General features: G+C 51.0%; 9 protein-coding genes across 9 annotated transcripts; 3 read left to right on the forward strand and 6 right to left on the reverse strand.

Annotated features, from left to right (window-relative positions):
- Window positions 1-2,572: 2,572 nt before the first annotated feature.
- J4E82_009198 (uncharacterized protein) lies at window positions 2,573-4,250 on the reverse strand (the record flags this gene model as incomplete). The annotated part of the gene is made up of 2 exons (XM_051735423.1): window positions 2,573-4,164; window positions 4,223-4,250. The coding sequence occupies 2 exons, from the start codon at window positions 4,248-4,250 to the stop codon at window positions 2,573-2,575; spliced, it is 1,620 nt and encodes a 539-aa protein (XP_051584844.1).
- A 1,056-nt stretch (window positions 4,251-5,306) lies between these two features.
- J4E82_009199 (uncharacterized protein) lies at window positions 5,307-7,862 on the reverse strand (the record flags this gene model as incomplete). Its single annotated transcript, XM_051735424.1, is given in 6 exon segments — window positions 5,307-6,116; window positions 6,134-6,455; window positions 6,504-6,700; window positions 6,768-7,172; window positions 7,242-7,368; window positions 7,432-7,862. 6 exon segments carry the CDS (start codon window positions 7,860-7,862, stop codon window positions 5,307-5,309), a joined length of 2,292 nt encoding a protein of 763 aa, XP_051584845.1.
- A 1,629-nt stretch (window positions 7,863-9,491) lies between these two features.
- J4E82_009200 (uncharacterized protein) lies at window positions 9,492-11,264 on the reverse strand (the record flags this gene model as incomplete). The annotated part of the gene is made up of 3 exons (XM_051735425.1): window positions 9,492-9,826; window positions 9,883-10,778; window positions 10,855-11,264. The coding sequence occupies 3 exons, from the start codon at window positions 11,262-11,264 to the stop codon at window positions 9,492-9,494; spliced, it is 1,641 nt and encodes a 546-aa protein (XP_051584846.1).
- Window positions 11,265-12,273: 1,009 nt separating this feature from the next.
- Window positions 12,274-14,117, reverse strand: J4E82_009201 (uncharacterized protein; the record flags this gene model as incomplete). The annotated part of the gene is made up of 3 exons (XM_051735426.1): window positions 12,274-13,257; window positions 13,322-13,435; window positions 13,494-14,117. 3 exons carry the CDS (start codon window positions 14,115-14,117, stop codon window positions 12,274-12,276), a joined length of 1,722 nt encoding a protein of 573 aa, XP_051584847.1.
- Window positions 14,118-14,617: 500 nt separating this feature from the next.
- Window positions 14,618-15,581, forward strand: J4E82_009202 (uncharacterized protein; the record flags this gene model as incomplete). Its single annotated transcript, XM_051735427.1, has 2 exons — window positions 14,618-14,880; window positions 14,927-15,581. The coding sequence occupies 2 exons, from the start codon at window positions 14,618-14,620 to the stop codon at window positions 15,579-15,581; spliced, it is 918 nt and encodes a 305-aa protein (XP_051584848.1).
- A 312-nt stretch (window positions 15,582-15,893) lies between these two features.
- On the reverse strand, window positions 15,894-17,337 carry J4E82_009203 (uncharacterized protein; the record flags this gene model as incomplete). The annotated part of the gene is made up of 4 exons (XM_051735428.1): window positions 15,894-16,646; window positions 16,702-16,922; window positions 16,980-17,164; window positions 17,306-17,337. The coding sequence occupies 4 exons, from the start codon at window positions 17,335-17,337 to the stop codon at window positions 15,894-15,896; spliced, it is 1,191 nt and encodes a 396-aa protein (XP_051584849.1).
- Window positions 17,338-19,155: 1,818 nt separating this feature from the next.
- On the forward strand, window positions 19,156-21,061 carry J4E82_009204 (uncharacterized protein; the record flags this gene model as incomplete). The annotated part of the gene is made up of 4 exons (XM_051735429.1): window positions 19,156-19,164; window positions 19,543-19,552; window positions 19,607-20,061; window positions 20,114-21,061. 4 exons carry the CDS (start codon window positions 19,156-19,158, stop codon window positions 21,059-21,061), a joined length of 1,422 nt encoding a protein of 473 aa, XP_051584850.1.
- A 312-nt stretch (window positions 21,062-21,373) lies between these two features.
- Window positions 21,374-22,687, reverse strand: J4E82_009205 (uncharacterized protein; the record flags this gene model as incomplete). The annotated part of the gene is made up of 4 exons (XM_051735430.1): window positions 21,374-21,767; window positions 21,826-22,382; window positions 22,452-22,659; window positions 22,680-22,687. 4 exons carry the CDS (start codon window positions 22,685-22,687, stop codon window positions 21,374-21,376), a joined length of 1,167 nt encoding a protein of 388 aa, XP_051584851.1.
- Window positions 22,688-24,291: 1,604 nt separating this feature from the next.
- Window positions 24,292-24,896, forward strand: J4E82_009206 (uncharacterized protein; the record flags this gene model as incomplete). Its single annotated transcript, XM_051735431.1, has 2 exons — window positions 24,292-24,300; window positions 24,389-24,896. Coding segments are annotated over 2 exons (517 nt in total), but the record flags the coding sequence as incomplete, so codon positions are not given.
- Between the last annotated feature and the right edge of the window lie 120 nt (window positions 24,897-25,016).

Consider the following 25,016-nt stretch of genomic DNA (forward strand, 5'->3'; position numbering starts at 1 on the left):
GGGTTGCTCGTCGTCATTTGTGCCGGCTCAGGCGCCGGCTAAGAGGGGATTGGTTGAAGGTGCGAAGAGGATGGCTCAAGGAGAGCGGAGAGCACAGGCTGTTGATGCGAAGAAGTTGCTGCAGTGCAGGTGGGATGGTCTTACGCCGCAGCAATGCCCAGCTTAAGATGGACCGACTCCGAATGATGCATAGTTTTCAGTGTGAAAGCAGTCACGAATCTACACCCTTATCCTCTGATTTTGACCTATGTGTGTTCATGTCATGACGACTGCTCAGACATCAATCCTTTTCGGTCATCATTTGGTTTTTCCTACTAGCTCGCCCTCGGCAACCTCGTTGCTCGGTAAAGTGACTCTCCATAGAACTGTACTCTTTCTGTTCTTGGAATAAGAGATGACGGTGTTGATAGAGAGAGTCGGAGTAGGGAAACATGCCCAGTATGGAATGACTCGAGAGGTGCAGGGGACACATGCACGTATTTGCGTAGAACTTCGAACATTTGTAGCATCTCGCACTTTTTGATAGTGTCTGTTTCAGAGAACGGAGACCCAAGCTCCACATCTTTAAGGGTGTGAAGCATTTTGAGGAATAAAGAGAAGCGAGATGATGTCGAAAAGGAAAAGTGTAAGCTGAGCTGTTTATATAGCCAGTTCTGACACTAAACGGACGTCATCAGGTAGGTAGCGTACGACATGGGATATTGAAAGAGAATCAGGCGGAAGGCCATGGCCTCCCGGAACGACAATTTTGTACTCCTGCGACCATGCTGTGAAGAACACCTATCAACTTCCTCAACAAGCTTGTTTCATCCACATGTTCGTGTCGTGCACCATCTTTGGAAGAATTCCGTTCTCGGAGGCATAGTGAGCCGGAGCCCTGTTTTGGGGTAAACCGTACAGTTGAGCAGGACGCACGTGAAATCAGTGCGATCTGGTTCAGGAAGTTTCTGGGGCGAACAACACATGTATTATGGAAGGTGTATTTCTGAATATGAGAAGAGCGTTCTTGTTGCTCATAGGCTGAACTTTCGCTGGTTTTTGGACATAACAACAGCTGACTTTTACTTTTTTTGGTATAAAAGTAGAGGGTGTTGATGGCAAGAGAATCCAAGTAGTGAAGCGGACTTTAAATAGAATGAGTCGAGAGGCGCTAGAAGCACATACAGGTATTTGGCTGAAACTTTGGACTATTTACGGCGTTTGTCAATTTTCGATGGCCAGCTTCAAAGTCGATTTTCAATTTTGCATGAGTAATGGACTGACTTCAGCGATTAGGAGGCCTACACGGCGTACATTCAGCATCTTGAGCGCATCGATCTTCGACACGTTTCTCTACTCCCGCCTGTTATTCCAAATCTGCTGAGAAACAATCCACCGTCCCGCTCCCTCCCCCAACTCATCGCCCAGCCCTATCAAATACTTCTCCAAACTTTCCAGTCCTTCCCTAATTCTCATCCCAAAATACAACTTCCTCTCATACCGATCCTGCAGCGCAACGAACCCATCAGCTAGTATTTTATGAATCCGCAAATCCCCAGTCTCGGTTGACAAGTAGTCATGATGCGCCTTCCTTAATTGAGTAATGAGGCATGAATTCTTGATCTTGATAGTGAATTGACTCAACATCTGCGATGGAAGAAGTGCGGTAGTATGCGCGGTATGGACCGAGAGGATAGCCCGACGGTATGTGAGCCAGGCGGCGACAGCGACGGGGAAGTGATCGGTATAGTTCTTGCCTACTAGCATATAGGACAGGAAGAGAGCGATCTCGGAGAAGGACTCTTCGATCGCATCGAGTGTGGTAGCTTCCGGAAAACGTGGCGACCCGAAGTTATCGAGGTATGAGAGAAACATGGCCGTTAACTCCGCACAACGAGCATGCCTCTCGATGTAGGCCTTCTGCCTGTGTTTGCTCACCGCGTCGCGCTTTTTATGGTCATTGTGCACGTCAAGCCTGAACTGACACATCTCCGATCCAAAGTATTCCAGCGCTTCAAGCGTCCTCTTTCTCTTTTCTACTCTCTCCTTCTTCTCACGGTCCGGAAGCTCGTCGAGCTCATCAAGGTATTTTATGAAGGCCTTAGGAGAGGTAGGAGGGTTGATCGCGAACAGTGACGAAACCGTTCCATTTGTCCTTGGCCCGGTTGAGCCGTTATGTCCAGATATCACAGTTCCGTCTTCGCGATCGAGCTGCCGTGTGGTAGTATCTAGTCGCGAAGAGAGAGGCATGATCCTATTTGTACTTGCACTAGAATAACTGAGCAAGGAAGCAGCGACCTCTGCAGGTAGCGGACCGTGCATGGTATCGCCTTGGTGTCTCTTGAGGTATTTGGTACGGGTATGGATTGCGGTATCAGTTAGCGTAGGCAGATTGTGCGTTGTTACGGCAGTATGAGAACTTGGACGTTGAGTGACGGCACGTGGGCGTCAGAAAAAAGTGAATGTGAATTTGAACAACCGATGAGACGAAGGTGAGAAATGAGCATTAACCTCCAACACCTTATCCAGAGCGCCCATCTGATGAGAATGAAAGGAAATATAACCCATAGTATACATGTGCGAGAAGTCAGTATCAGGACTTGTCAGCATCCAGAGCACCAGTACGTGTTTTCGTCACTTTGTCATCCACACGGGGTTTTTCGAGCTCCTTCCTAGCAGGAGTGGCTGCTGTGTCCAGCTTTGCGGCCTCAGTCGTGACTGCCGATTGGCCTACAGGAGCAACGCTCTTCTCATGCCCAACCACAACCCCATCATTCTTTGTGTCACCATCGCCAGCCCCTTCTCTCGCCTTCATCAGCCTCCACAGGACATGATCAGCAGCCCTCAGTATCCTACTCCCATCCTCAGCATCCCTCTTCCACCTCTCTCTCATCTCCTTTGGGTATCTCTCGTCTCTGCATCCCACCTCGAACCTCTTGACCTCAGCCGCAATCTGCCAATGTAACTTTTCAATCTCGCCCATCGAGTACGTCGGTTTGTGCGTTGCGAAGGAAGTCAAGGCTTGAGGGGCGGGTAGCCAGTCGGCGAGGGCATCTGTTCGAGTTGTCATCGTGCTGGTGGAGACGGAGGGAGTGGCAGAGGTAGCGGTCGTGGCTATTTTCCAAACAAGCTTGTGCTTGAGCGACATGCGCCAATGGATGAGCTTGACGTCGATGTCGTACGCTGCAGCACGAAGGCGATTGTACGCTATGTCGACGACATGGATCTCCTGAAGACGTCGGTGCCGTTCTTCTTCATCCATAGTATCCAGGTGACAGTACTCGTACTGCTGCTGTGCGTTGACAAACAGGAGGTATTCGGCTTCCTTGAGGAGTTCCTGTCTGTCCGCCTCCATGGCTTCAATTTTGGCTTTGGTGCTTTGTACGTCAATCTGACGCAAGTCTTCGGCGTACTCGATGGGTGCAATGTAGAACGGCGGCTGATCTTCGACAGGCGCTTCAGTGATTGCGGCGGGCGCTTCGCTGCCAGCAAAGGGTTCGCTGGCATGTACTTCTCGATCGAAGACTTCCTCAGGCAGCCATCTTGTGTACCAGAAGCCGTTGTGTCGTACATACTGCTGCATGATAGGATCGAGACTAGCCATCATCTCTGCGTTCCAGAAGATGGCCCAGAACTCAAGTGATCTTCGCTTGAGTTGCCGACCAAGGTGTTTATAAGCCTCCTGCCTCTCTCCAGTGTACTGGAAGTATGCATGCGCTCCCAGCACGCCAGCACAAGCACCGGTATTCATCATGCCCAAACATCGTGTCCATCGTGGTATAGCAGGCCGGCGCATAATCAGCGACGGCACCGAGGCAGCCAGCCCCAATGCCGCGCCTGCCAAAGCGCCATCATCAACAGTGTATGACTTTGTCCGCTCATAGAGCTTCCAGTTGCTGATTTCTGGCACCTTTTGCGACACCACCACCTTGGCGAAAGCCGAGTAGTAATACCAGTTGAGCGCCGCTCCTGCCACACCTGTCCAAACCCCCAGTCTGGCCGAAGCCCGTGTGAAGACAGCCGCCCTAGACAGCGGCTGCGCAGGAGTTACTCTCTGACTATATCTCGATGCGAAGGACGTATAGGCGGCGGCAACAACGGTCGAGGAAAGCACGGAATACTGGAGGGTCGCATTGGCACCGATGGGATCCGGTCGTTTCGGGACAAGTCGATGTTGGCCTTCACCTGCACGCACCGTCTGATCAGCAACCTCTCCGACTTCGTGTATTCTGCAATGGCATACCAGGCGGCGCAAAGAGTCTCAGCACCATGGCGCCGAAACTACTTGTGCGGTGCGATGCAAGCAACCGGCCATCGGGTCATATGCGAGAAGAGCAATGCCATCTAGGGGCCGTCGGCGCCTAAGGTTTGTATGCGAACGATCTTCAGACGCCGTCGCGAAGTGGTGTGCAGCTACAGCGAGCGCGTGAACTACCCACGAGGCTATTCATGGCAGTAGGGGTGCGTGGGCAGTGACGGTGAGTGGACGTGGCTGGGGGTAGTCATGAGACATGAGGCAGACGGATGTCTTAGACTGGCAGCCACAGCGGGCGGCCGCCGGGAAGACGCGTCGCAGGGGGGCATATCTCATCCTTGCCATGTTCGCATGAAGGACGGAAAGAGGGCTGCAAGGACGCGAGACGCGTAGAAATGGTGTCGTCGGTATGCTGCGCAGGATTGGTGGGTGGGTGTCGCCATGATGCGCATCGTCCGGGGTGTGTACTGCGCACGTGAAGACGTGTGGTCAGACGACGATATCGGTCTGGAACCCCAACAAGATTTCCGCCCCATATCGACGCGACTCACAGACTGTTGATTGGGTCCTTGGCTGGCTATCAGATCGAGTCTCAACATCTGCCGCAGCAGACGACGACACACCTCCACAGGCTAGGCACAAACATGGAATGGTCGATGCAAGCTTCATTCTACAACTCGCTCGCTGAAGGCTGCGCCATACAAGCCATTGCCGTCACCATGCTACCCTCCAACCCACAATCATTACCAGCCACACTCTTCATCCATTACAACGAAGTAGTAGTACCAATTTAGTAACACAAGCTATCGGAAACCGCACCCGCTTTTCGTATTGCAGATAAGCAAAGAAACAAAGTGGTAATGCCCAAACGCCGTCGCTAAATGGTGAAAAGCAAGCAAGAACTTACGCAAGGGCCCAACCCACGCTAAGCTACCATCGTAGGCAGCTGCATTAGTACAGGTACAAGTAAAACGAGATAAACGAGAGACCCAAACTTGTAAAGAGAAAAAGAAAGCAAAGAAACTAAAGACAGATCGAAGAAAGCAAACGACATCGTGCTCAGGCCGCCGGTTCACCCGGCCCTAGTATCCCGCCTCTGCATAACAATCTTCGAGTCTTCGCTGCGTAGGAACTCGAAAACGCCAAGCTCGAGCCTAGCCAGTCCGTCCTTGAACAGGTATTCCGAGCCCTCGGTGTTCGTCATGACTCTAAATGCCATGCAAAGCAGATCCTCGGGACTCAGTCCGTCAATGGAACTCATGTTCTTCCACTTCAGTCGCATAGCCCGGAGATCGTTCATGGCGAGCAAACGATCTACCAGCCCTACGTGCGAGACACCAGGATTCGCCTGCATAGAATGACGCAATGAGGCGATGGCCTGACGTTCGTGCAGCCAAGCCGTCAGGATCTTGGAGACGAGGTCGAAGTGTTGAGGAAGCTCGGCGCGGAAGAGGCTCTCACCGTGGAACCAGAGCGTGTGCATGCGCACAAGCAGGGCGGGCTCATCTGGTGGCATCGTGGTGCGTGGGTAGAAGAATGTGAAGAGGCCAGCTGTTACTTCGCATTGGAGGAGCCGGAGGTCGGCTGTGGATGTGGATACTGAGCCCCTAGGGAAGGTCTGTGGTGGCTGGACGGCATGAGCCATTTCTGGTGGTGGTTGCGGTTGTTGACTTTTTAGTACAGGCTGATGAGATTGATGAGGTGACGCATGTTGTGGTGCAGCAGGTTGACTAGGATTCGATGGCAGTCGCTGCCTACTCGATGGTGCTGGAGGTGCTTCTTGTGTCGGTACGAGCTGTATGCCGTACGCTGGAGCGCTTTGTATCGCGGGTGCAGATGTGACCTGCTTATTAGGTGCCGTCGCCGGCTGATTAGGTGCGGCCTGCGCAAGTGGTGTACTAGATCTACTGCGGGGATGAGGTGCAAGAGAACGGCCGAAAGGATGGCTTGGGGTATTAGCCCGACTTGGTGGTCGAGGTAGAGGCTGATGTTGAGCCTGAATATGCGGATGAGAAGGGAGATGCGCATGCTGAGAATGATGCGGTTGAGGTGGTTGCCCATGTGGCGACGCGTGATGCTGATGTGGAGTATGAGACGGTGTCTGTTGTGATCCTTGTGGCTGTGCTTGCGGTGGCTGCTGTTGCGGTTGCGGCGGTTGCGATTGCTGTTGTGGTTGTGGAGCAATATGCGCATGTTGAACAGGTTGAACGGCAGGAGACTCCTTCTTCATATGTGCGCCCGCTCCATTAGCTGCTGAAGATGTGCTGACTGCTGAGAATCCTTGATTTGGAGCCGGTGTAGGAGTAGCTGGCGGTGCAGAGCGAGGTGTGTCTGTAGCAGATCGAGCCATTGCCGTACTATGTGAGGATGGCTCATATGGGCTTGTATAGCTGTTGCTGTGACGATGCCCAATTGGATGAGGAGCTCGATGCACTTCCCTCGAAGGTTCTCTTGTTTGTTCCCGTACTGGTTCTCGGGGTGGCTCACTCGCAGAAGGCGTGTTGTTGACAGCAGTGAAACTTCCAGTATTGACTGCGGTGAAACCTCCAGGTGCTGAACTCGTGGAATTCTGCGTGACAGCAGAAGGCCTTGACACGCCATTCAGGTCGTTGTTTGACAGGGGGCTCAGCTGTAATCGAGCGGGCTCGGATGCGGTTCCTGGCGCCGGTGAGAATCGATGGAGAAGGCTATGTGTCGGCATTGGAGGAATGTTCTCTGTGCTGCCTGGACCTGCAGGGTAGAGTGACTTCAGTGACTTTCTCGGACTGCCTTTCCGACTCACAGGCATCGTGCTGTAAGGCCGCTTCACAGGGGAGGCTTCAAGTTCGTCATCGTCAGACATGGTTAGGTGAGCATTGCTCTTGCGCTTCTTCAGATTGATGGGTTTAACTTCAAATTCGGTGGTGGCAACAGTTTCCGGATCTGGTGGAGTGAGTGACTGTGGCGTTCCATGCGGCGACTACCATTGTTAGCCAGACGACGGCATCAAGGTAGTATCATCACTTACTAGACCCTCGCCATCGATGTCAGCGAGCTGGTCATACTCGTTCGCACCCGACGGCCTCTTCAGCTTCATGTTGCGGATATAGTAGCACGCTTTGATGATGATCCACCGATGCAAATGGATCTTGAGACTGAATCGGGTTTAGCGCACATCCTGACATTTGACACCTGATATGCTTATCAACACAACTTACATATCCTTATGCTCAGGTTCTTCGTAAAACAGGTCTTTGTTGTACGTCTTCTTGGTCGGGTCTGGTGTAAGTAAACAGCTCCGGTCTGCATCCCTGCCCCAAATAGCGGGTCCGTAACTCGCTAGCAGCTCTTCAAGCTCCTGGTTCAGGGAACTCGGATCCGCTGCAAAATCCAGCAATGCATCTCTTTCTTTTGGTAATTCCTTTGATAGTTTCGTCACCTCACTCGACAACTTGCGGTAGTCTGGGTTGTCGAACTTCGGAATGCCGCGGTTGGTGGTGGAGGAAGACGCGGATAGGCCCAGACCCAAGCATTCCGTCACTTCGCGTATAGTCGGATTATGCGAGCTGAAGACGGAGATCCATCGAGCGCGATCCCATCGTCGCACGCCGTGCTCAAGATCCAGGGCCAAGTTATCTTTTGAGCTCATGGCGCCACATGGGTGACGGCGGGTACGTCAACAGTGAAATAGGAAGCAGGAAAACGATGATGGAAAAGTAAGCGGATGGGGATGACAATCAATGGCGCGTGCGCCAAAATGTGATGGATCCGCTTGAGTTCCAAGGTTGGGGTGATTGATGGTAGCTCGCTCGGCAAAGGTAAAAGGAGTACGTTCCACTAAGCCGCCTTGGAACAAAGTTTTCTTATTGCCAGCTGCTGCTACCCCAAAAAAACTTTGTCCAGTCTCAGATGCCGATCGTGCTACCCGTCTAGACAAAGAACCAAAGCCCCTGTACACACAGGAAGAACAAATTGCGATGCAACTGTACACTTGAGTAGGGACGGAAGAGTTTGTTGTGGGGGCGTTGGGCGGCGAAAGATTGATTGGTGATGATGATTGATGCCGGTGACGTGTAGAAGGCGAACGACGGTACGCTGCGTCGAAAAGATACCCAGAAAAGAGGTGCCTAGACGCGAGACAGTGATCCGGCAGGGGCCGCAACAAAACATGTGCAGAGGTAATACGCGTCTGCACTCCGAAGTTAATGACTCGCACGCCAATAAATCCCCATCGAGTGTAATCATAGTACCGCCCCATCCTCATTCGTTCCTACGGAGCGGGCCCCTTCACCCTTGCTTGTTCAATGTACGACGCTTGCACTATGAGCGAAGTGGTCATTTGCTGGATTATGCTAATCATATCTATCGCAGGGATGCTCATCATACACGAGGTACAAATGAATTTGTCGCTAGCAGCACAACTCTTACTCGCATAGGCCAAAACATCCGATCCTCTTACTCAAAGCCACCATTAGCCGCCACATGCCATGAACGAATAAGCGGCACTATCACTGTTTCGTATAGCCGGGGATACATGTCGTTGGTATCGTGGTCAGGAGTTACAACTACATATGCATCTATGACGCGCTTGTCCTGGCCGTATCTACACCTAGGTACACTTGTACTACCCAACTTCGATTACTCAACTGTGCACTTCATCATTTTGTTAACCGCGGTCGCATGGTATTGATGGGAAGTAAAGCGAAATGTCGTGTCAACGCCACAGCTCGAAAGAAAAAAATGTGAAGCGATGTGACGAATGTGCGGCGCGGTCACTCCACTCTAAAATAGGAACGTGGCATTAGGGAGATTTACGGCGCAGTGCGGAGCCTGAAGACACGCCCCCTTGGCTGCAGGGAGTAGACTAAGCGAAAGGGTATACTGCGAAGTGCTGCCGAGCCGTGTATTCGTTCGGAAACTAGTTGCCGAACTATTGAACGCTGCTCACACGCGCTCCCTATCCGATCTCGACAAGGCGATCGCAATAAAGCAATTACTTTGTCGCATAGTTTGCCTACGGCATGGTGATGGGGTGAGGCACAGCTGAGCTAGTGTAATCCTACACGGTCCTGTAACATGATCAAGTAGCTGAAACCACTTTACGGCTGACCTACCCGAATAGCTTATTTTCCCGAATTGGACGCCTAGTGGGGCCTCAACCCTGCTGATCGATCGGCACCCTGAAAACCTGAACGCCTGTAAGATCCACGTACACAGATTTTACGACTACACCAGCGCAGCACATGATACGTGCGTATCAGGATAGTAGTAATCGCGACTAGCGTCGTGACTCGCCAATATACCAGAGCATACCCTTTCCCTCTTCTTCTTCTTCCTTGCGGAAGCTTTCCAAGTGGTCGTGCAGCCATCCCATGACTTGCGTAAAGTCTACAGGCTTCCACTGCATCTCAACAGCATACTTTTCCCCAGCTAATACCACGAGAGCTTGTCGCAGCAGCTCATCGCGGTCCACAGCGACATTGGGACCGAGACCGAAGCCTTGGCCAATGTCTTCAAAGTTGGCGATGATCGTTTGTGTGCAGCCCATAAGTGTGCGGTGCTGTTGAATGCGGCGCTCAATTTCGGCGGCAGTGTGGCCTTCGGCTGACCAACCTGTGTTGAAGTAAGCATGTGAAAGCTAGATAGATCTCCAGCTGGGTGAGACGTACGGTCGTTTGCTCGTAACAGAGCTGACAGGTGTCGCTTCAGTTCCACCCATGTTAGAAATGCTCGTTCCCTGGCGATGAAGACGGGGATATTCTCAATTATCCTGTTGTAGTCGGCTCGGACGCCTTCTCGCCACGTTCTTTCAAGTTGGTTAAGGAGAGCTTCCTCGTCCATTGAGACGCCACGCTCTTCTCCGTAGATGTACTGGCGTAGTGCTCGTAAACCATCGTAGTCCAACCCACGATACGATATACTGTTGTTTGGCTGTGGTAGCTCTTCTGGTATACCGTCATCCGACCGAAAGCTTGCGACCAGCGCGGCCATTTGAACACTAATTTGCCGATCAGCAGCAGCTTGGGTCGCGTTTGCGATCTGCTGTTGTACTGCTGCTTTGGTTTCGGTAGAATGTGCGGCTTGGGTGGGAGCAGGTCCTGACAACGTGCTGAGGTACCGAGATTTGGATGCCTCAGCAGCGAGCTTATTCCAGACACCCTCGACGATACTATTGGGCTGTTGCGAAACCTGCTGTTCGTGTGTTTTCGTGGACGTGAACGCTGCGTTACCATTCGTCGCATGTGCACTGCCGTTGAGAGCTGTGAACCCGACTCCTTCTCGAGGTCCTATAGTAGGACTCTCCCCAGATTCTGGAGGCGTAAGCATAGCGCTCGATGACATGGGGCTTCCACGTGAGGCTGTGTCGCCATCATGCAACACTGAATTTGGTGCAAGCGCAACAAAGGATGCTGGCGTACCACCCTCTTGCTGACCAGAAAACTCGGCGTCAGCTCGCGCTTGTCGGTTCTCTGCCTTCTTTCTTCTTTCGCGGTCCAGACGTTCGCGCGCAAGAATGACGTTGCATGCTTTCAGTCCGATCCACCAATGGAGGAGTTTGTGAATTCTAGGTGGCGATTAGCAATTGTTCGATTCTATACCAAGGACTCCCAGATAAGGGATTTGCCCTGAGGTTCACTTACAGTGCCCTGTCCTCCTCATTTTCAATGTAGAGATCCCTAGGGTAGAGACCTTCTTCAACCCCGGGTTCGTTCGCTGTGATTAGATGCTCACGGTCCCCCACTCTTCCCCAGACCTTAGCGCCATGTTTCTCAAGTAAGCCATCAACCTCCTCTTTCAGACTTCCCTCGTCGCTTAGAAACTTCATAAGCTCATCCGGCTCTTTTGGTAGTGTGGAGACGACATCACCCATATCTGCGACCAGTTCGCGCACCAGGGCGGATTCAAAGTTTGTCTTGCCGCGTTTGTTGGACGACCATTTTGCGCGTAGTCCAAGACGCTCGATCAGCTCATGCATGCGCACTTTTGATCGATTCTTCATGATGTCCAGCCAGTCCTTGGACGTTGCGTACGTGATAGCCGAGCCGTCCATGATGCCTGGGCTTGATGCATGAATCGCAATATTTCTCCAGGTAAGCTGAGTGTAAGCTATCAATGCTTCTGTAAGTAGTCGTATGAGCACCGAGCGCCGTGGCTTCGCAACTTTGCCGGGGAGCGTGATGTGTAGTGCTGATTTTCTCGGGTATGATTACATACAGATGCTCTCAAGACTGCGGGAGGACGATGGTGCAATCTTGTAAACGGGCCGCTCAGAGCATGTACGAGTCAGCACTATGGTGCGCAAGGGAAACGAACGGCATTCCGAAGATGAAATGAGAATATGATAGATGATAAGAGTACAGATGAAGAAACCATAGCGTATGAAAGCTTCGTTTACAGGGTTAGCGGCGCCCACCTGGGGATGGCAGGCGGAACCACAGGGCAATTCTTGCCGATTGGCTGAAATGTGGCGTTAGTACGACGATCGCCCCCAAACACTTACACAATGTATTGTGCACATTGCTGTTCTTCTGCGACTTGCATGTGTGTTCCAGTCCGCTACTAATGGTCGTCGTTGATGAGTCTGAGCTCTATGGATACTTTGCGCTTTTCTCATAGCCTGTTTCAGCACCAGGCATCCGCTGAGCGATAGCGGGCTTTTTCGGTTTCATGCATGCGACGCGGAATCATTGCGTTGTGGCGCCTTCCGCGGCGTAAATATATGTCCAAACAAGAGCATTTCAAGATTATGCGGCGAGACCCGTGCAAGGGTAGAACTGAATTCTCTAGACGTACGTACATTCAACTGCATCTACACAGCACTACCAGGGCACACCAACATTGTGCAAATACGTTTCCGAAAATCAAAACTTCTGACCAATCCGCTGAACAAGGACCATAGGCATTGATCCGGGGTATATGTAAATCAACGCAAAACGCGGTCAACACACTTTGCAGTGGTATCCAGATGTTGGTCAAAGAGATAGAAAGCACGCTTGTAGGTAGATCAGAATCCGCAAGGGTAGGAAGAGGCGCTGTCGCTACCTATCGTTTGATGTCGCTCACACAGGATCCGGTCTGCTCAACGACTTGAGTTCGATATCGATCTTAGCATTAGGATTCTCTTGCCAGATAGAAGCCTGGGCAAGTGTAAGTTGCAGACGATCGAACGCAATTTCAGTGCCTTTACGCAGCACGACTGCTTTGTTGGGACCGTTACCGAGACGGTACGTCAGTCGCCAGACGTTCGTTCTGCTAATCATGCTGGCAGCAGATGGGATAGCCTCAGCATCCTCCTCCAAAAGACCAAGCAAGCCTCCGAATGACTTGCACTCGACCAATGCATGCACGAATTCATATTCAATATCATCGTCAACTACTGTCCAGATGAAGCAGATTCGCGCAGCTTGCTCATCGGTCAGGTCAAGAGATATGACGTTCGAGAAACTTGCAACACTGGTAGCTTGAGATGGAGGCCTCGATGGCGCTGATGTTATCGAACCATGATGCTTTACATCATCGGCAGGAGTTGGGGTCCTTTGGGGTGTTTGTTGTGGCCGTGGTGGCGACTGCGGTGGCAACGGCTGCCCAAGATCAACACTGCAGCCTGTAGGACTTTCTCGTAGCGTTTGTTGTGGCCGCGGTGGCGACTGCGGTGGCGGCGACTGCGTAAGGTCAACACTGCAGCCTGTAGGACTTTGTCGTACAGGCTCGAACTTGTTCGCGGCACTGTCGCTGATCTTGCGCCGTTTCCGCGTCGCAGGCTCATCGATTCGAGCATCGCTGTCATCAACGTGCGCTTTACTCATGACAGGCGGTGCCAGAGGTGTGGCATCCACATCAGAAAGTTTCGATAGTCTGGGAGTAGAGGAAAGACGGTTGTCACGTGTCGGCAATTGTTTCAACTTCAAAACAATATCGGCACGCTCTTTCGGTGGTAATACTGTGAGAACGGTCTCCAGTGTTCCAGCATCGCTGTCAGGGTTACGGAGAGTGAGCATCATGTAACTGTTAACAAATTTGTCTCCTGTGCCGCCATTGAAAAGCTGAATATGTTCAAACAGTATGTCAGTATATGTTTCGAATAAGCCTCATAGGCATGAGACTCACTTCGTAAGGACGAAAGGATTGGAGACCATGTAAAGACCTGTCACTCTTTTGAGGAATCATGATTGCGAAAACTCCAGCATCGTCGTCGCCATCGAGAGGCATGATCACGACCTTCTGTATCTCGTCAATACGATGGCCTGATGACTCTGTAGCCGATCTGAGTACAACTTACGCCGTTCTTTCCGAACTGCACCTCGCTTAGAGCAATAAGAGCCGACTCGTCCCTGGCACAGCCTCGGCAGATAGCGTTGCGATTCTCTCTGGGAGAACCCTGAACTATTGGAGGATATGGTGGGCGGAACTTGCTGTAGTTGACCTTGAGATTGTGGAAAGAGGGCAGCCCGCGAAATGACTCGTTTTGCCTTTCGGGAGCCAAGTAGCCAATCCAGACACCTCGTTGAAAGAGCTGATTTGCGGAGTAGAAATGGCCTTTCAGGTGAGGTTGCGAGCTAAAGCAATCGTACGCGGTGGTAGGACAGGCGTTTCGAGCCTGTTCATGGAGGGACGTGTCGAGTGCACGCAGCCCAGGTGACATCATGGGTGAAGTTAGTTCGCTCGACACGTTACTACGTAACGGCAGCACGTCGTTCTCCGGTGTTTGCGCTTTTGAGGCGTCACTTGTCACATTTGAAGGAATTTGTGACTGGATCTCGCGATCAGGCTGAGGGCTGGACTCGTCGAGGCTGGAGTCGCGTGCGCGCTTAGAGCTTGCTGATGGATTTTTCAACACGGGCGTGCGCACACTCTTTCGAGCTCTTTGAGGCTGCACCGGCATAAGAGGCTTGCGAGGTGACATCCCGACGGTTACACGACAGCGACCGTTTGGAGTAGGCGGTGATGGTTCGCTGTTGTTCTGACGTATGAGGGAAGGAGCCTTGTCGGCAGCCGGCTAGCAGGCCACGCCTGCATGGCAGGCAGGGGTCCGATTGGCCACCTCACCTAGTGACATCTCGCATCCCGAACAACGCGAGATCTTTCTTCAATCAATCTCACATATACTCCACTCTACGTACGACAAGCGAATACGTTAAGCGAAGAATCCTTCACTGCACAAGAAGAACAGAACAGCTTCTGATGCAAGATCAAGACATTTGAGAACGAACAACAGAAAAAGTCTGCAGCCGTTCGTGGCAAGCTTCCGCGGACAACCGCAACACTCCTATGCCTCTGCGATAGCATTGTTTATGTGCAAAAATGGGAAAGTAAAGAGTTGACTGTGTTGAACTTAACAAATACATCCAATCTCTTGGATTGGAGACTTATGGGATAGATCCCAACCACATAGTAAGAAACCCAATGTCCAACTACAGGCCAGTCTCTGCGCTATATACAGTTGGACTGCAGGCTCTTTTCGGTTTATTGATGCGCCATCAGATACAGGATAATCTAATTGATCCATCAGATCCGAATTCGCTTAGCAAAAAGATAGACGAGTTTCTAAAGAAGGATGGTCCCATGATATGGCCTGAACCAGGTCCTGGAGAAAAACGTCATCTGCTCAAACCGCAGGACGGTATCAGCTATATCCGCGATCTGATCTATCCGCGAGACAGCGCCATGTGGGTTTCAGCTATCGATGGCTAGGATACGCGCTAATGAGGTCAGCCTGAAAGAGCGCCTGCTAGCCATCTTGCTTTGCCAGGGAGCCAGCTCTGAGACAGACTCGGAGTTTTATACCATGAAAACCCACAATGATTCGGAAACGTTGGAGTTTGATCCTGACGACACAATCGCTGTGGACATATTAGAAACGAAGAGAGGCGACATTGACAACATAAACGACGAGACTGCTAGTCAACGCACAGAATCTGTAGAGGGAGAAATGGATAACAGTTTCAATGAATCTGAAGACTCAGTATTGGACAGCAGGGCAACATCTCAAGCTAGCAATCGGAACATGAATCCATCCGATCCTGCTTTCAAGGTTGAGCTGCGACTTTATTGCAGCAAAAAGCGACGCGCTCGAGTCGGCCCAGGCACAACTTGGTCCTACACAACCCTGATGCTCACGGAAAGAACCAAGTCATGTGAGGACTTCTTTGTCCTCATATGCGATAAGATCGAGGCTGACTGCAGCTTTGTCATCTTCCACTTGCCAGAAGATATGTCTATGGAGGGTTCGGTGCGCATCGATCGAGAATCTAGAGAATCTGAGGTATTATTTCGCCGCATCCGATCTATCCTGCAAAGAGCAAGGAGATTTCCATGCGTTCGTTCGCGTCGTTCAGTCGAAGTAGAAGTCGGCTTAGGAACTGATTAGCAACCTAGAAAATATCACGTATTTCGCATCTCTCTTCGCATCTCCGTTTGTCACGCACACCGCTTCGCAAATGTAGTTGGTCTTTGGTATATCCCCTTCTCAATCTTGATGCAACATCGCTCCAAAATCGAGTAGACACTTAAGCCCCTCGACTCCGACACAGCAGTTTGACTAGACCATATAGCGAGACAGGATTGTGTGTTTTTGAATTGTGTATTGTTTGGATTTTCTATGACATGACATCATTATCTGTCGTATAATTATTGTATCCATTCCTTTTTCTTCAGTTGTCCATGCATGTTTCAGTCGTTACTACCGATCTCGATCTGCCCTTCTCTCATCAACAAGCACACTCCAGTTCTTTTGCACACTAATTCCTCCAGTCGCAGTCCTCTGTGCACTGTCATCGCTTGCCCTCCTGCCCATCTCAATCTCGACGTTATGCTTCCCCTGCCTATCGTCATCAACAAACTTGAACTCCTCCTCATCCTCCACTCGACTAATGCCCGCTAGCGTCGAGAACAAGCCACCAGTAGCGCCCTTCTTCCTCGGCCTCCCAGAGTTCTTCAGGTTTGACCCAAAGTCATCCATAGCACCATGTGAGCTCGGTCCAGGCGACCGCATATCCGAGGGGCGGGAAGAAGCAAAAGAAAAGAGTCTATCAAGGCCGATCCATCTGAAAGCGGGTTTCAGACTAGGCAAACAAGCACATGTGAGACCGACGTTGACTTCAACAATAGACCATACGATGATCTCGCGGAAGTTGTAGGTAGGGTCGACTTGACCCGAGATGGGGATCTGCAGGAAGATGATCAATCGTACAAGCGAGACGATGGCGATGAAGGTACCAAGGGCGAACATGCCCGCTAGAATGATGCGTTGAGCAATTGGTGCGTGCAGGCGCCAGACGTGCGGAAGAGGCATGCCGACGATGATGAAGTCGAGGATCACATTAGGCACCGAACCGCCGAGGTAAATGTCGCGGGTCTGAATGCATTTTCCGTTTGTGATGGTGATGTCCCAGGCGGCCTGTATGGGGTAGCAGTTGAAGATTACGCAGCCTAGCTGTGAGGGGTGTTAGCTGTATGCGATCGGATTCTGAGGCATAGGTTCGGCTTACAATAGCGATACACCATGCGATTGACGCTGCAGTAACAACATATATGAACTTTCGGGATTTGATCTCAAACAGCCGCCAGTAGAAGGCTAGGACGGAAAGCTTGATAGTTGTGATGCTCAACGTATAAAGGATTTGGCCGATGTAGATGTTCCGTAGGAAGGCGATGGCTTGTAGCGGGTTGGTGATTTCATACATGTGTAGTCCCAATGACTCTCGCATGCCTGATAAGCACTTGATGTTAGCCTACGGCTCATATGGTGAGATGGAGCAGGACGTACCAATGATGCACACGTAGAAGAAACCGTTAGCCACGGCCAGTGCTATCATAGACATATAGTCGTCCATCTGAACATTACGCCATCCCCCGTGTCGCTTCCGGCAGTAGACCTTAAGGGGGACGAGTAGCATGATTAGGATGTACGTTGAGATAGCCACGCCATCCAGACGACGGCGGTAGGACTGGCTGGAGAGCTTGTCAGTGACATGTTACCCAATGTACTGTTTTCTGGTCGTGATATGACATGGGTTGAGTGAACCGCGGAGACTGAGTGTAGAAAGGGTCCAATAGCGATGATGGGCGAGTAGACAGGATTGAATGACTTACAGGCTCTCCTGCGGATTTATAATCGGTGCCATGATGCACAAGTTACACAACTCTCATTTATCCTTCGCAAGTACACCAGGTATCACGAACAAAGAGGAGCAAGAGTCGCCGTGGCGTTGACAATGATGCACGAACACGAAATACAAAGCAGTGCGGCACACCAAGTCATGATATACAATGTCAAGACGAGGCCTCCAGGCGAAGAAGAAAACCTTTCTCACATCCCAGCGCCCTGACCAAACTCCCCAGATGTTCCCAATCCACTTACCACTACCGCCGCACCCTGTCGCGGGATCCCCTTTAGGCCCCTTCAAACCCATGACGTTCCTTGCTTCTTTAGCTAATGATCGGCCAATGCGAACGCAGAATTAGGCGATGATAAGTCATAATCCGAACATCTGCGAGGGTCTTCTGGAGCTGTTGGGCAAAGTATAAAGCACGGAAGCACTAAAGCGATGGCACTGACACACGGGGAGGACTTGGGAAGTGGAGCGTCGTTACAGGTCAGGGGGACCTTGTCGGCCTGACTGCCGCTCGCTTTCACGTGTGAGTGGTTCGGGTGGGGTCGTTACGGGACTCACCCTCTAACGGAGACGGCGTGCGTGCTATGCGGGAACGAAATAGGAACCCGCTCCACAGTGGTCATCCATGGATATTTCAACATCACCCACACTCTCGTTGCGAAGCGAGTCTGGAATACTGCAGCAGTGTAATTAGTCTACCTTCAGACCGAGAAAAGAAATAAGAGCATATTTGTTTATGTGTTTCCGCGGGGTTTGATCAGTGTCTGCCGAGGTGTAGCCAAACGCGAGAGCCGCGTACCCAAGATTCGCACAACAACCTACCGTCGATCAAAATGCTCCGGGGTAACCGTTGCTGGATAATTGCCGAGCTGTTCATTGCCGGAAATGGTCGGCCTAGGCAAAATTATCCCATCCTTAGTGTTGAGCATGTGCCTGGCCGTCATTTTGGGCATAACTGGTTTAGCTCCCTTGCCCATTGCGAGTCAGAACGAGGCTACGGCTATGAAAAACGAGCCAATTGATGGCAAACATAACCGACAACGAATTTCCAGGCGTGATGCGGCTCGCATTCACGCGCAGTATCGTCGTCCACCTTGTGGCGTTTGTTCCTGCGGTATAGCGATTATGTTATGCATTGCCGAATCCTTTGAAAACGAATCGCCGGTCGGTGATGCGAGACTGTGCCGCAACGTGGGCGCAAGCATTGTGGTGGGTGGCGTACGGACCCGACGTTCTTGTTGGTTGAAATCGCCGTTTGCCAATCAAACAAGCGTGTATGCACAGTCAGGATCGCGGAAGCGGAAGCCGCCTCACAAGCTGCCAGTAGCCGGTGGATACAGAAGCCACACACGCCGTCGTCTTGGTAGTTTTAGCACTGTAGCGAGGAGTCGAGAAACTGGAAGACCCTGTCAAAAACGTGAGGACTCCTTCCCCCCATTAGGTTATTGTCTCAAACCTGACCAGGGCAAATGCAGTGCGACTCCCATGGGGTTAGCGGAGGACCCACCAGTCCGGGCAACCGGCAAATATGCCCTTGACCAATACGAGAATCCAGGAACCACATCTACGCTTACATCAAACAAAACGAAAACTCGATGATGCGGCGCGATAGTGGCGCTGGGTAAGTAAGCAGCCGCAGTTGTCTGCTAGTCGAAGTGTAAGTCGAGGATAGCTGGTGCGGGAGGTGCGGCTCGCCATCGGCCCTTCGACTAGCCCAACCGAGAAGCAAAACTCCACCTTTCAGTGTCGTTTTTGACAGGCGGGGCGGCCTCTAGTCAGACCTAAGGGCTTACTAACATATCAGGAGACCAATCAGCGGGCACTAATATGGGTACTGTAAGTGCCAGAGACCGCGGAGCACGACGTAAGACCATGCCTGTGATTGAAAAGTCGGCGATCACAGAGAGGCGTACAAGAGACCCCACGCCCTGCATCTCGCTTTCGGATTCTTGTTAACCTTTCCTTCTTTTCTGATTGAGCCAAAGGTGCATGATGGCATTCCACGATACCGAAGGCGATGGGTCCTCCTATCCAGGCCTTCTCCTTTTGTCATCTCTCTTAATATCGACGTACGTAATTGTCATTGGTATCTATCGCCTCTATTTCCATCCACTCGCAGCCTTCCCTGGGCCGTTCTGGGCTCGGGTAACTGTATTCCCGTCATGGTGGCATACTCGCACTGGCGACCGACACATTTGGTTGTATCAATTGCAGGAGAAGTACGGTATGGCGACGTAATCTAACCTACCAGACCCAGCTAGTTGCTGATGAGCAACAGGTCCTGAATTTCGTTATCGTCCGGATGGTGTTGTACTCAACACTCCTGCTGCTTTCAAGAAGATCTTCGGACCGAAAGGAAATGTCAAGAAGGCTGTCTACTACGAAGTGTGGCCACGCAATGAGCACACAATCAATACGTGGAGCAGCACCACCGTTAGTGTCCATGCACGCAAGCGTCGTGTGCTGAACTACGCGTTCTCGGAAGCAGCGTTGCGAGATGCTGAGGTCTTCCTTCACCAGAACATTGATCGATGGCTAGAGCTACTGGGCCAACAAGCGCCCAAAGATGGCGAGTGGACCACGTCAGTCAACATGTGTGACTGGATGAACTGGCTCGTGTTCGATATCCTTGGTGACTTGTGCTTCGGTAAAAATTTCAACATGAAGGAGCCAGGAAGCGACCTGCGGCATATCCCAGAGGTTATGGTCTCATTTTTGGAGCTTCTGCATCCAGTAAGCTCCCGTCTCAGATCATGCGTTGATCGACCGAGCTAATATTCGGCAGGTTGCATTCGGCCCGTTAGCCAACGCGTGGGTATGGCTCAAGCCTCGCGGTCTTAACAAGCTAATCGAACTCGCCTCACCACCAGTAGTCGTGAACTGGCAGAATTTTGTTGGGCAGTGCCTCGAAAACCGAGTCAGGGATGAACAGGAACTGGAGAAGAATCCCAAGCCCGATGGTGAGATTCGAAGGGACTTCTTCCACTGGCTGTTCAAAGCTGTCGATCCGGAGACCGGCGAGCGCGGCTACGATCAAAATGAGCTCTTCGCGGAGTGCGAGTTGCTGACCATAGCTGGTTCTGATACGACGTCCGTTGTACTCTCCGCGGCCTTCTTCTACCTCTCTCGCCGACCGGATGTACAAGCTAAGATTGCCCAAGAGGTTAAATCGATCTTCTCAAGCTACGATGAGATCACATCTGGCAGCAAGATTATGTCCTGCAAGTACCTCACAGCGTTCCTCCAGGAAGCTATGCGCATGACACCACCAGTCGCAGCCGAGCCAAGCCGTGAGGTACTCCCTGGTGGAACAACAGTCGGTGATCACTACTTTCCGGCTGGTCTCCATTTGAGCACTGGTCTTTACTGTCTCAGCTACAACTCCAACGTCTACCCGGAGCCTTTCAAATTCCGCCCTGAGCGCTGGATCGTAGACGAGACTGGAAAGGAGGGCTCCTCAGCCGAGAGCGTTAGACTGGCAGAGGATGGATTCTGTGCTTTCTCCTATGGAACCCGAGGCTGTGTCGGGAAGAACCTTGCCTGGCTCGAGATGCGTCTTGTTATTGCCAAGACACTCTGGATGTATGACATTCAGGCCGATCCAAAGAGCAGACTTGGTGGGGGCGATCGGCACGGAAAGCCTGGACGACAGACTGAGGATCAGTACCAGATTTACGATATTTTCGTGTCCGGGAGGAAGGGGCCGATGCTGCAGATGCGAAGGAGGCAGTGAAAACTAGGCTGAGTCGTATTCAACCGGAGACGCAAGTAGAACCTGCAGTACTGAGTCAGCCAATAACGCACGTTGAGGTTACCTGAGAGCATACATAACCTGCGGATGCAAGTAGGGGTCGCGACACTTTACTTGCTGGCGAACGAAATATGATGTCAGTGGTCGTTGGATTTACCCCTTCAATTTTCGCCAGGAACTAGTCTACTTTGGGTCACTCTGATTATTCACCCCACCTTCAGTCCACACCACCATTTTTCGACACCGATCTTTCGACACCGATCGCGCGCTCGAAGCGCGCTCATTTGTACGGCGTTACAAGCTTGTCAACCACTTCTCTAGCGCCTTCTCATCCACATCCCTAAGCCACTGTTCCGTCGTGCTGCGCACCTTATCTGACAGTCTTTTATATTGATCTTCGTCACTCATAAGCTTGTTGACGACGCTCGCCCAGGGTGCGATATCTTGGTTAGGAACAATGTATGCGCCTTCTTCGTCGCAATCCCCGTTCATGGTGTTGACTGGGATAACGTGGTCAAGTCCGAGCATGGACTCAGGAAGCGCGCCTGCATTAGAGGAGATGACGGGAATACCACGAGGGTGAGCTTCGACCGTCACAATTCCCCAGGCTTCAAACCAGAGGGAGGGGACGAGAAGCAGTTTGATGTTCCGCCAGAGTTCATCTGTATCTTTGCATGTGGGGCGAATGCTTCAGAACATTAGACGAGCTTATTTTCCGAAAGTGTGGCTCGCAATGATGAACTTACATGATGTTCTTCTGGGCTTGCATCTGTCGGCCACACTTGTCATCAAAGCCCCAACTCTTATATGCCCGGAACTTGTGCTGTGGGCAGGATTTGGCAAGACCAACCAAAATCCGAGCGCCCTTAACAGGGCAGGGATTGATCATACCGATGAACTTCTTGTTCCAGTTGTCGAGACGCAAAGGCAGCTCGTGATTTCGCTCTTCGAGGTAGGTCCACGGATGATGTACGAAGAAGCTGGTCTGAAGCTTCCCGTGATCGATTGCGTATCTTTTGATGGCTTCGGAAACGCTCCAGATACCATCAAGCTTTTGGAGGAGTTTAGCCTCGTGCGGCGAGCTCAACATGCCAGGCATGCCACCAGCGAAAGGCCCAAAGGGGAGTTGCTCAGCCGTATGTATGACAGCAATGCGACGGGCGTTGATTCGAGGCATCCGCAAGGCCGAGGTAGCTTGCATAGATAAGCCATCGTTGAAGATGATGTGCGTGGGCGAGAACTTGTTGATCTCCTCCTGTAAGAACGAGACAAAGTCATGTAACCGCGCTGACAATACTCCAGCCTAGTCGGCACGAGGGTTAGAACATCAAAGTCTACAAGTCTAATTTAGGCCAAAAACAATTCAGCTTACTTCAATGTAGCGTGCTGTCTCCCTAGGCATTGCTTTGTGTAGGTTTTCGGTACCGCCAAATGCCTCAACGAAAGCCTCATTCTCCAATGCCAAGTACTGCAAGCCATCTTCCATAACAAGCTCATCAACTCCAACATCAGTTCCATCTTCTCCGTATTCACACCTCAGATGCAGCTGCCTCTTATGAAGCTGCAGATCGTGCCCACCACTGTTAGCCATAGTCCGGACAACTGCATCTGCTTCGCCGCGATGCGAGTACCATAGTTGGCGGACTGAATGCCCCTGGGAGGCGAGATAACGTAACAAGCATATATTGGCCTTATATCCACCTGAAGAGGAGAATAGACCCTTCGCAGTCTGAACGAGGAAGACTCGCATCTGGGTCTGGCTCAGGCTAGGGGCGGAGGAAATTGAAGAGCTTCTCGAAGAAGCGGAAACGTTCGACTCTATGTCCGAGTGGTGCGACATCATGATTAAGTATAGAAAACTCTATAGAAACCAATATAGGTCAAGAGCAGAACAGGTTGAGTAGACAGTTGAGGGCAGAAATTTGATGCATCAAAGAAGGAGTCCATGTAAGCCATGATGGAGGCAAACAATATAGGGACATTGTATTACAAGTGATGCATGAACCAGCTCAGTCATACGTGACTCATGAATTTATGCGTGATGTGCAATTGATTCTTAAACTTATCAATCTTTGTATGGGTACGTGCCGCAGCGCTCCCCGGAGAGGTGACGATTTGGGTGAATAGTTATTGCGCAGGCCTTTTCATGCTCACTAGATAACAAGGGTGTGATAGACCGCGCGATCTGTGGCTGAATTGGTAGAGTGTCAAACGGAATAATGTTTTCTATTAATGTTGAACTAGATCAATTGACAGATATCTGGGACATAGAGGCGATTCACTAGCACCAGCACCATCATCACTATTGCTACAACTGTAGAAGTACCTAAGGGTGCTGTAACATACTGAGATAACCTTTTACTTATATTTTCTAAGCTGCACCATGCAGACGAGCTGCCGACTACCTAGGCAGGAATGTATCTTATCGCCCTAGGGGAATTTCTTGAGCGCTTTCGCCAACTAGACAGCAAAACTTCACTACATGATATCGTATCCATACTTCGAACAGATACTGAGAAACTGGAAGATTTCAAGGCTCGTCTATCAGTGTGAGAGTGACGATATGTGTTGACGTCGGTTGATGTTGGGTCAATTCAAACGTCAGGGTCCAATTGATGTCAGCAGCATGTCAACGTCCGCAACATCATGACATAAGATGGTTCCAGGCTCTCAAACTGTAAATGAGTCACAGAGCTAAAACATCTCACGATATCTGTAAGAATCAGTCGTATGCGACACCAAGACATGATGTTAGTATGACTACAGCCTGACCTATGCGTTGCGAGATTCTCAGGCTCCCAGGGTCACTTCACCATGGATACCCTGACTTGCTTTTTGAGCGCTGCGTAACTGAGTTGTCAGCTTGACAAACTCCGCATCAAATATCGTTCCAATGTAGCCTCCAGAGTTGTTAAGGTTCGACCAAATTCAAGAATGAAGACATGATGGTGGAAGCATGACGATGCGAGTCGGTCCGCAAGAGATGAACTAGTTCTGTTCATGGCATCAAGATCACGCCGAAATGAAAACATAATATCGAAAACAAAACGCCACGATGAAGACTAGTGATGGTTCTGCTGGCTATAAGTTATACGAACACCGTGATGACCATCTGACAAGGAACTCTCAAACGATATCGAACGAACATAGCAACGCTTTGAATTCAATATCAAACAACCATCTTATCCCTGGAAGAGTAGCAAAATTTCACAATGGTGGAAGTAGCAAAGTATACCTCTCACCTGCAAATCAATACCCATAAGAAGGCTGACCTTTGGTCAAAGACCAGTTTACACTACCGCGTACAAGCCCCATCCCAGTGAGAAGATGAAGGCAGCTCTCTGGACTGGGGCAAAGTCGATCGAGCTAGGCGTTGTCGCCAAACCCATGATCACTGCACCTAAGGATGCCATTGTACACATTACCCATTGCACTATATGCGGATCTGATCTGCATATGTACAACGGCGATATGAACAGTGTCATGGAGAAGGGGATGATCATGGGCCACGAGGCGATCGGCATTGTCGATGAAATTGGGCATGAAGTCAAAGACTTGAAGGTAGGAGACCGAGTCATTATTTTGCCGGTCATTGCATGTGGGGATTGCTTCTACTGCAAGCGCAAAGAGTTTTCCCTTTGCGACCGAACCAACCCATCACATGAGATGGAGCAACTGTACGGACACCGTCTCTCGGGTATCTTTGGCTATTCCAAAATCACAGGTGGATATCCTGGCAACCAGGCTGAGTACTGCCGTGTCCCTAACGCAGATCTTGTCTGCGTCAAAGCCCCCAAGGATATTCCCGCTGAGCAGAGTTGCTAACAATCAATCCAAACTGATGAGACTGACTGACTGACTGATTGCTTGGCAGTCAGTTCAGTGTCAGTTTAGAGCTCTCGTCTTATCAGTCAGTTCAGTTTAGAGCTCTTAAACT

The sequence above is a fragment of the Alternaria postmessia genome, assembly GCF_024291825.1.
Source record: "Alternaria postmessia strain BMP 2775 chromosome Unknown scaffold_84, whole genome shotgun sequence".
NCBI lineage: Eukaryota > Fungi > Ascomycota > Dothideomycetes > Pleosporales > Pleosporaceae > Alternaria > Alternaria postmessia.